The 11,007-nt window shown below is 32.5% G+C and overlaps 1 protein-coding gene across 1 annotated transcript; it reads left to right on the forward strand.

Moving 5' to 3' along the window:
- Positions 1-4,298: 4,298 nt before the first annotated feature.
- LOC133313157 (telomere repeat-binding factor 1) lies at positions 4,299-10,716 on the forward strand. Its single transcript, XM_061514487.1, has 7 exons — positions 4,299-4,416; positions 5,121-5,299; positions 5,449-5,666; positions 5,981-6,065; positions 8,686-8,769; positions 9,252-9,602; positions 10,261-10,716. The coding sequence occupies exons 2-7, from the start codon at positions 5,150-5,152 to the stop codon at positions 10,273-10,275; spliced, it is 903 nt and encodes a 300-aa protein (XP_061370471.1). The 5' UTR covers positions 4,299-4,416; positions 5,121-5,149; the 3' UTR covers positions 10,276-10,716.
- Positions 10,717-11,007: the final 291 nt, after the last annotated feature.

Genomic DNA, 11,007 nt, shown 5'->3' on the forward strand with positions numbered 1-11,007 from the left:
CTTTGTCTTCTTAGTCTTCTTTCTCTCTTCAAAATTTTGAATTTTTAAACTACAAAACAGTTGAGAATAATGCTCACACTGGTGTATATATTTTTCTTATTCATTTGACCTTGCGGATTTTTTAGCCCCAACTTAGCTGATCCATTTTGACAGCTCTATATGTATGTATAAATTTTTAATTTATTTTAATATAAATTAAAATTTAATTTATAATAAAATTTAATACAATTAGATTCAATTGATTATTTTTTTTTATTTCTAGTAACATAATTAAATTACCCTAACCTATAATTTTCAAAGTGTAATATACTATTATCGAAGGCTTAGACTATTTTCGAAGGCTGATTTCAATTTTCGAAGGCTTAGACTATTTCTAGTAACATAATTAAATATCAATATTTTCCAGCTTACCAAAAAAAAATATATCAATATTTTGAGTTGTTATTAAGATACGTGTGTATAATCGTAATATCGAACTATTTTACGATTTTTGCAAGTCCCACTATTCAAATCGTTTGCTCTATCGTTTCATTCCTTCGTTTTGTTAGATGGAAGAAAGAAGAGAACAAACTCAATGTACAATACATGTCTCTTGTTGACGCGCCTCCCTATCAATACTGAAATTAAGGTATCTGGATCAATGGTATTTTGAAAATTCACATGACCATGTAACGTGGGGAATCATAATCATACAAAGGTGGATCAATGATACAAAAGGAGCAGAGAAAAAAAATGATAAAACAGATAGTTACGAAATCATAACCGTTGATTTACCTTTATATGGTTGTGATCTCCCCACATAACCATATCATATTTTTTTGACATATTAGAGAATCCATTTTCATTCATTTTAGGGCTTTGTATCTCTACTGTTATTGCAAAATAGTCTTCTCCCACTCACACAAAATAAATAAATAAATATACTGATGAATTTGTGACATGAGAAGATCACTTCTGCAGTTTGGGAAATGTTGGGAGCGTGGGCTAAAACTTTGGATTTCAGTTTTAATTCTTATCTTTCATTAACATTCTTTTTTCTATTTTTCAAATTAATAAGATGTAAAATGATACATATATTTTTGTGTAACAACAATTTTTATTTAAATATACATTTCAAATCTTTAAAATATAAAACATAAATCGTTTCTATATTTGAATAAAATGGAATTATACTTAAATATTAATCATTAATTAATTATAAAATATATATTTTTATGAAAAAAATAAATAAATGATATTAAAATTATATTTAGTGTCGACCTTACGGTTTATGAGAGAAAAAAAAGAATAAAAAAAAATACCGATCTTACAATACTTGTCAATTTCACAATTTATAATTTTTTTACCCCCTCTCGATCTTAGGTAAAATCTCAATCTTGAAAACTTTGAACTTGAAAAATCAGACCAAACCTTCTATTTTTTTTATTTTATTTTTGGGTAAGCAACCTTGTATTTTTTTTAAATAAGTTAGATCAAACTTATAATTTTGCTTGTATTAAGCTAATAAGATTGTAATTAGTAATAAATTTTATTTGTCTGGCAGAATATTTTAAAATATCTAAAAATTTAAAAAATAAAATTTATTATTAATAAATGATTCATATGATAAAATTTTAAAACCCCTACAAATTTATTATTAAATTTATTATTAATAATGATACTTTGATTGTTTTTTTTTTCTTTTTTTCTCCTATTTATTATAAAGATTGAATTTTTTTATGAAAAAAAAAAAAGAAAATATAATTATTATCATTAATAATAATTTTGATGTTTTTAAATATTTAGAGATTTCATAGGATTGCGTAATAAATGAAAATATTTATATATTTAAATATTATTTAACATAATAAATTTAGTGTCAATTTACATTTAATATCAAATTCTAATTTAATGTCATAAAGTGAATCACGGTGCAAAATTTGAGTTTCAAGTGAGGCCCACATGATCAACTTTAGTCAAAATAAAATAAATTGATAAATAATTTTCAAATAGGTACATTGATATCTTTTAAAAAATAAGGCCACTTTCATCAATAAATCTAAAATTTACCTTTGTGGTTGGGAAGACATGAAAACTGACCTATATCTTCAACATTAACAATGTCTTCATCAACCTAAAAATCCATCTCCAAGATTTTTATACATCCAATTCTTCACTTATTTAAGTAATTTTAGATCCTTGAAGTGTCATATAGTCATTTCCTTCATCCTTTGATTTTAGATTTTTTTCCCCAAAAATAATAAACAATAGCAACTATTAATTTCATATTTGCCATCAATTCCTTCATTAATTAATTTCTTATTGATTACAATAATACAACTATTGAAATTTGACTCGTAAATTAAATTTTAAGATTATAATTCCTTATTCTGTTTTATAACTATGAAGAAGAAAAAATGTAATAGAATATTTTGGGGAAATTGTAATATAATAAGGGGAAAATGTTTCTGCAGTTAATGCAGATAAGTTATCTGCAATTATTCCCAAAACGACATCGTTTTGATTTTGAAATCTTAAAAAATTATAAATATAAAGATTATTATAACTCTGAAATAAATTAAAATTACAAATACACATGATTTCCGTCCCAAAACGACATTGTATTGGGATTACTGCAGATAACTTATCTGCAGTAACTGCAGAAAAAACGAACTCATATAATAAAGGCTTTAATGTTTCTACAGGGAATGCAGATTAATTATCTATATTTATTTTCAAAATAACGTTATTTTAGATGGGGCAGGATATACTTATCACAAAAAAAATTATCGCATTTACAACTAACCTAATCACCGTTGATTTCCGTCAATTTAATGGTTAATAATTTTCAATAAATTATAATCATTAGATTGACGAAAATAAATGGAGATTAAGTTAGTTGTAAAGGTGGTAAATTTTTTTGGTTGTAAGTATATCCTTCCCCGTTTTGGATTGATAGATTAAAAAATTATAACAATAAAAACTATTATAATCTTGAAATAAATTATAATTACAATAATACATGATTTTTGCTCCAAAACGATGTCATTTTGGACTCAATCCAAACAAACCCTATAATAATTAAATAGGAGACGATTATACTTATTAACATTTTAACTTTACTACTTGATTGATTACTGTTGGATCAATTTGAAATCAATGACAATTAATATTTTTTTAATTTTTTAATCATTGATTTCAAATTGATATAAAGGCAAGCAATTTGGTAGTAAGAATAATAAGGTTAAAATTGTATTAAGTAGGGGTGTTAAACGAACAGTGGCCTTTGGCTCGGCTCGTGAAGGCATGAGCTTACATGTCTAAAATTGGTTATTAGAATCAGGATTGAACTCGTATAAAAATTTGTTTAATTAATACAAAAAAAATTATTTAATAAAAAGGCCTTTGTTATGGACCAGAGAAAGGCCCACAGCAATATGAAGCCCAACTAACGTCAGCCCAAAGATAAGTTCTATAAATAGGACTAAAGACCACAGGTATGATTGATCTCTCTAACCCTATTTGATTGAAGACACGACAGTGCACACACACACCCTTTCTGGCTAAAGCCATCATATAGTGTGTAGTGATCAGCTGTCCCCAAGATACCTAATTCATAGGTATCTAGAGAAAAAGCTCTAGATCCAACATCAAAGACCCGACCTTCTGTCAGACGTATCTACTTCAGGCAGAACAACCTCAAACTCCATTTCAAAAACTCAATCTTAGAGCTTCTCAGGCCGGCCTGGTATACTAACTTTTTTTTTATTTTTTATACTATTTATAATAGCCATTCTCTCTCCTCAATTCATTTCACCCAATTTTATTGGTTAAACAGATTTTTTTAAATGTTTTGTTATATATTATGTTTTTTGGATATATATTGAATTTATAAATCTTTGTGAAATTATTAGTGTTGTGGATCATATATTTTGTTTGAATAATTTTTTCTTATCTTATTTTTTTTTTAAACAGGCTAAACCAGCCTTTTATTTTTGTAAATAAGCCAAGCTACATGTCAATAATTATATTCATAACAGATAATAGGTTAGGTTAGACAGACACATTTAAACGTAGCTTAGCCTTTTAAGATCAAAGTTTGGCTCAGCGCGGCCCACTAACACCCCTAATAGGAAGTATAATCGCTTTCTAATAAATAAATGTGAGATGGAAAGTCATCAATGCTTAAGACGTGATTGTAAGAAGTTGTAAACGAAAATAGATTGGAAGTATATTTTTTATTATTATTATTATTATTATTTTGGTTTCTAAAAAAAAGTTTGAGGTGATATATTTGTTGAATCCACAAGCGGGGTCTCTGGTCAGGTTAGGGCATTTGGCGCGGGATGCAAACCAATCTGGGAACCGGAATTATCCAATTTCTCACCTTCTCAATCTTAATCCCAATCAGTTCCTTTTCCTCCAACTCCAATTAAGGTTTCATTCTCTATTTTTTATTTTTTTTATTGCCACAACCTCATAAATTATGCTTTTAGGGTTTCGTAGCACGATCCAAAATTGAGTTGTTTTGGCTCAGATGTTATCATTTTTTTTTCTTTCGATGAATGGTGCTGATTGGATTTTCTGTCGATGTTGAATTGCGAAGTTTGTTGTTTGATTGGAAAGTGGTTCGCATGTTTTCCGTGCACGATCACGCTCAGCTTCCTTCACGGAGTTTTCAGTTTTTGTGCTGTGTGTGAACTTCTTGTACCTGCTTGTAAACACCACTTTGATCAATAAATTGAAGAAGGACTTGTTTGAGGAATTGGATGTGGTTAAAAGCTCTTAAGTTATAACTATAATTACTTATTTTCCGTGAACTGTCCAGTTTCTGGAATCAATAGTTTAAGAATGGAAGTAGTATATTGAACAATTTGACCAGCACAGGGGGTGTGATTTATGCAATTATTGGATGATAGGTTATCCTTAAAAATTAAAACAAGTTTAAAGATGAAATTTAATATTAAATAATTCTTGAAAATGTATGTATCTTGAGTTAAAAAAATTTAAATTCAATATTTATAGGAAATATTTTAAAATAATACTAAGGGTTTCTAATGTCTTACAACTTTGCAAAACTTGTGATTATATTTTTAGGGGTGAATTTTGTATTTGGATATGTAATGTACTATTGCTTGCAGCCGAGAGAGAATTTCTTTTGCTACTCCTGATGGGTGCTCCTAAGCAGAAGTGGACTGCAGAAGAGGAAGCAGCGCTTAAAGCTGGAGTTGTCAAGCACGGGGTTGGTAAATGGCGTACGATACTCAAGGATCCAGAGTTTAGCAGTGTCTTATATCTGCGGTCGAATGTGGATCTTAAGGTCTGGTTATCTTCGTAGTTGTGCTTGTTGGTGTTTTGGTGAAGGTCATTTTTTCATTTTACATATATAGTGATGAATTAGCATTGGTCCATCTATATTACTATGCACATTGACTTGTTTGTGTGGTTCTGATATGGGGCATTTGATAGGATAAGTGGAGAAATCTGAGTGTGATGGCAAATGGATGGAGCTCCAGGGAAAAGTCTAGGTTAGCAGTCAGAAGGGTGCATCAGGCCCCAAAACATGATGAGAACTCTATGGCTGTCACTTCTGTTGTTCCAAGTGATGAAGAAATTGTTGATGTTAAGCCTCTTCAAGTTTCTAGAGATATGGTGCAGATTCCTGGTCCAAAAAGGTCTATCGTAAGGTTGGATTCTTTTTATTTTGTTTTAATGTGGTAATTTATTTATTTTATATCATTCTTGCTGGTTTGCGGAAAAAGTGTTACTTTAGTACTGCTATTTGCAATTGTCTTCCAATGGGGAATTCTTATTTACTACCAACTGTTAAGGTCATTAATTTAATTTCTGGCAAGCTTGCCTGATTTCATTCTTGTGTTGCTAGCATCGTGAAAAGGTTTCATTTCTTTGAAATTTTATTTATGCCTTTTTTTATTTTGTTGGTGTAATTGTTTTATGTCTGTTTTGACAGTATATGTTTTCCCATGTTTACATTATACAGATTGGATAACCTTATAATGGAAGCAATAAGTAGCTTGAAGGAGAATGGTGGCTCTAATAAAACAACTATTGCAGCTTTCATAGAGGTATAACTTTGCCTTTTGAGTCTAACTTAAGTTTTTTCTGCTTTTAATTCATTTTAATTCTTTGGTAGCCTTCTGGTATTCTGACTTTATAATTCTAGACAAAACCTATTCTTAATCACAAAACTAAATTCTATAAAATTTCTTGGTTAATTGTTCCAAATGGTTATGGAGTTAGTTGGGCAGTTCCATTATTTACCAATTCAAGATACTATATAGTTTCCCTATATCTCTCTTACTCTAGTCTTTTTCTTTATTTTTGATAAATAATTTGTGCATTGTTTTCTTACTAGAGCTCCACATTGTCTAAAAATCCCCCTCTAATCTGCCTTGTGGAAAGAAGGCCTTTTAGTTTAGGTCAACTGGAAAAAAAAATTTATGGCTAACTGAAAAGAAAGGCCCTTTCTTAAAAAACGGAATATATTACTTCCCAAGCCGGAAGGCTAAAGTAAAAGGAAAACATGAGTGCTGAGAGATACATTAGCAGTCCAATTGGATTAGAAGTTCCAATGAGGCGACCTATGGAATCTCAACTGACAAAGAGGGTGCAAGTTCAATACTTTCACGCAACATTTTTCCGGATCATGATCTGGATTGTACATGTGGACTATTCTACAATCTTTTGGTGTCTGAATGGTCCTCTCTCCCTCTCTAAACTCAAGCTGCTTAAATCGATTTCTAGTTCATGGAATTGGTGGGTTCATGAGATCCTACCATGTGTACTTGTTCCCTGTTTTCCAGTTGGTGGAATGGATTATATGCCAAATTACCTAGCCTCATTTCGTTATCTGGTAGCCATTATCCCTAATACGAAACCTTTGAGTCCTGCAACCATTATCGGGTTTTGTTGGTGTGAAACCTGCGACCTCTGAGTGGTCAAGCACTATTTCCCTTCCGCCTGAAACCTAGTTGCTGTGACTTGCTTTGGGTGTTGCAAGCTAAAGTTTGGTCCTGCGTCTGTAAGTGCTATAACTTCTTTATTGACATTCATTTAGTGTCACAACCTGCTAGTGTCCCTTCCCTTGTTTGAAGTTGTTACACCTAGAGATACGGAGCAGCCCAAGAAGTTGAAGGTGTATACTGCTAGCAAACCTGTTACTGTTAATCTACATTTCATGAATCTGCTGTTACTCTTGTATGGTTGGGTGTGGTCTGTAATTTCTGGATGTGGTTGTGATCTGTAATTTCTTGGTGTGGATATGGTCTGTATGACTCTGACTCTGTAGTTGCGTTTGGGTGCAGCTGCTGCATTTATTTTTCCTTTTTTGTTCTATTTTGGCTCTGTTTGCTTTGTGCTAGTGGGGCTCCATGGCCTTTGTTTATGCATTTTCAATTGTGAACTTGTGTTTCAATTGGAGTTTAATTAAATGTCCTATTTGTTTTGTGGTTATATTGTGTCTTTCACCAAATCTTGGTAATTTATTTGCTTGCATCTAATGGGTCAAATATCTAATAAATCAATTTAAATGGATCAACGATCAAGATTTAGAGTGTAACTTATACCGGTGTAAAATGATCCTGACCCCCCCCCCGCCCCCGCCCCCCCACCCCCACACAGAGAGAGACATATATATATAGAGTAGAATCCTTTGATACCAGTGTCAAATTTCAAATTTGACACCTCATCTGAGAGCCGTTAGATCAAAAAATATGAACGACTCTGATTTGTAAGCATGTGACACCATTGATCTTTTTTGGTCTAATGACTATCAGATGAGGTGTCAAATTTGAAATTTGACACTGGTGTCAAAGGATCCTACCTCATATATATATATATATATATATATATATATGTATGCACACGCACACACACGTGTGTGTTTGTGTGTGTGTGTGTACACGTGTGTTTTAGTATAGTTTTTCGGGTAGGATCTTACTTTTGTGTAACAATCTCACGTTTTTTGTTTATCCTCCCACTTCCAATCCTAGGTAAAATCTTGAGTTTGACAATTAAATTGAGACTGAAGGCGAATTGATTGGGTAGGATTAGAGGTTCTCCTTTTAGGGGAAATGGATTTGGGAGAACTTGTCAGTTGTGGAATGAGGGAAAACCTGCAACTGAAACCATTTTTCTGCTTATGAAATAGGAAACCCCTCATTCTTGGAATGTTGGAAGTTCTAATTTATATTTAAGATGTTAATGTTTGATTAAATGCCAGTGATGCCATTTAATGAGGTTGGCATTGTTTGTGAATGTTTCTTGTTTGGTATAAAGCTGTTGGAGCACCCTAGGATGACATGTGGTACTTCTAGTCGTATATTGATTATTCAGAACTATTGTTATACTAATTTTAATGTGGTTGGAAGCTTTTTAGTTCAGTATGATTAGTGAAGTGGTGGCCCATTCTATCCCTTAGTAGGCTCAGTTTTTTTAAAAAAAATTTATTTATCCCTTTTTAATGGTTTAGCATCTTGTAAAGATGGATATACTTTATATGATAGTAATGATGCTTAAAAATGTGAAACTGTTTCAACTTCCAATTGACCAAATTTTTTGTTAAGGAATAACATTATATCTTCTTTTGTATTCCATTTGGTAGGATACTGCTCTATTTTATATTTCATGATATGTTATATTGTTTTTGTATGACTCAGTTGAATTACATTGCTTTGTAATCTGTAGGACCAATACTGGGCACCGCCAGACTTCAAAAGGTTGTTGTCAGCAAAATTAAAATTTTTGACAGCAAGTGGGAAACTGATCAAGGTATGTTTCTCATACAAAAATTGTCTTTAGTGCATTTTTTTTTTCCACTTTTGATGAATTATTTTAAGGTATTGAGGCAAGATGAGAGTCTCTGGTGCAGTATAGATTCCTTATCGAGTTGGCTGCCCGTGATAAATGGAACTCCCATTTATAGTGGACTAGGTTCTGCTCTCTTGTCAGCCTGGATCTTAAGAGTTGGCTTTCCTATAAATCGAGTGTTATCAAACCCAGTTTGTCCATTCAGCAGTGTGGACGGACTGCTCTTTACTTAGACTTGCACAAAATTTGTGTGTTTTGGTATGAATTAAAAACAATTGTTTATAGTATAATTTTCAGGAATCCATAGTTTGTCTTGATTTAGTATTATATACGTTTTATGTGAGATTGACAAGTATGCTGGATGCTATTCTTCTTATTTTGTGCCAGTTACGTTTAGTTATTCAATTGGAGATCTTACTTTTAGGTTGAGTTTGGTATTTCAGGTAAAACGCAGGTATAGGATTGCACCTACTCCAGCATATTCTGACAGAAGAAGAAACTCATCCATGTTGTTAATGGATGGGAGGCAGAAAGCCTCTTTAAAAGTTGACAAGGATGAAACCAACATCCTTACAAAGTCTCAGATAGATATAGAATTAGCAAAGATAAGGTCCATGACTGCACAAGAGGCAGCTGCTGTTGCTGCTCGAGCAGTTGCTGAAGCAGAAGCCGCCATAGCAGAAGCCGAAGAGGCAGCAAGGGAGGCAGAGGCAGCAGAAGCTGATGCAGAGGCAGCACAAGCTTTTGCAGAAGCTGCAATGAAAACACTGAAAGGGAGAAGCACTCCAAAGATGGTATAATTCAGTTTTCTTCCTTCTTTTGTCATACTGTAATACATTTTTAGGACACGTCTTTTGTATGCAACTTAGGAGCAAAATGACATATAATGAGAGGTTTATGTTTAAATATGCTTAGGAAAAGTGATTTATATTTTGTTTGCTTTTTCATATAATCTGGTCATAAGGACAGGGAGCAGATCTCTTTCTTAAAACTGTTAGAGAATAATATAAACTATTAAAAAGAACCTCACCCAATGCCTTAAGGTTTTGAGTTGAAGTGGTTCTTTACATGGTATCAGAGCTTCCTTGACCACAATGTCACGAGTTCGATCCTCACCGCCCCCCATTTTCGAGTGGAATTAAAATAAGCACAAGGTAAAACCAAAAACATTGGGTCTGTGCAATATCCACACTTCAAGGCCAAAGGGCTCCTGTGTGAGGGGTGTATTAGAGAATAATATAAACCATTAAAACGACCTTCACCCAACCCCTTAAGATTTTGAGTTGAAGTGGTTCTTTACAAAAACCAAGCATCTAGAATGATCAGTCATGTGATTTTTGTGTGGAGGGATTTATCATTTCGGAGACATAATTTGGCTTCTTAGTGATTCTCTGGTATCTCTATCAAATAAATGTAGTGTTTTAATTCTTTTTTTCATATTTAAATGTGTAGATGATCCATGCTTGATGGAAGTTAGAAGAATTGGACATGAGGAGCGATGAATTGTGGCGTTGATTAGCTCTGACAGCCAGATACAGATTTATCATTTACTGGCATTGTCTATATTTTACATACATCATTATATTGGAGGCTTTCCTAGTGGCTTTATGCAGGTTTTACTTTTATTAGGAGGTTATTCTGAATTTTTCGATCTTGAAATATCCTTCTTGTATATAGAAACATTGTTTGAATCTTGTAATTTCGTGAGCGCTGTTGTACCCATATTTATTGCATATTAGCGCTCTGTCTTATGTACCATTTGTAGAAAGTAGATGTTTAGATGAATGGGAATTAGTTCAAATTTCTTCAAAAACATACAACTCTATTACTGCATCCTTTTGAGTGGAAGCAAGGCTGCACCAGGAATCTCTTCATATTGTTGGAAGTGTTCTGTTGTGCCTCGGAACCAGATGCCATTTCATTTCTAGATTCTAGTAAAAAAAACAAATATTCTATGAATTCAATAGGAATTTATTGCTTAAATTCATTGTGTGAAAAGCAACTGTCTTGATCACATTGGGGGTTGACCCTGGCATGCTATTCCGCAATCCCACATCTTGATACCCAGTGGCGGACCGCACTTGCAGACAAAGTTTTTTTTTAAAATAAAATTTACCCACCAATTCACGCTACCAATGTTCTCTCACTTCAAACGTGCTCACATCTCGCTTTCTCCATTCAAAGCGCTCTATTTTTCTC

Source organism: Gastrolobium bilobum, unplaced genomic scaffold (genome assembly GCF_033153095.1).
Source record: "Gastrolobium bilobum isolate Gb01-03AN ecotype WA unplaced genomic scaffold, APGP_CSIRO_Gbil_v1 utg9841, whole genome shotgun sequence".
In the NCBI taxonomy this organism is placed as follows: domain Eukaryota; kingdom Viridiplantae; phylum Streptophyta; class Magnoliopsida; order Fabales; family Fabaceae; genus Gastrolobium; species Gastrolobium bilobum.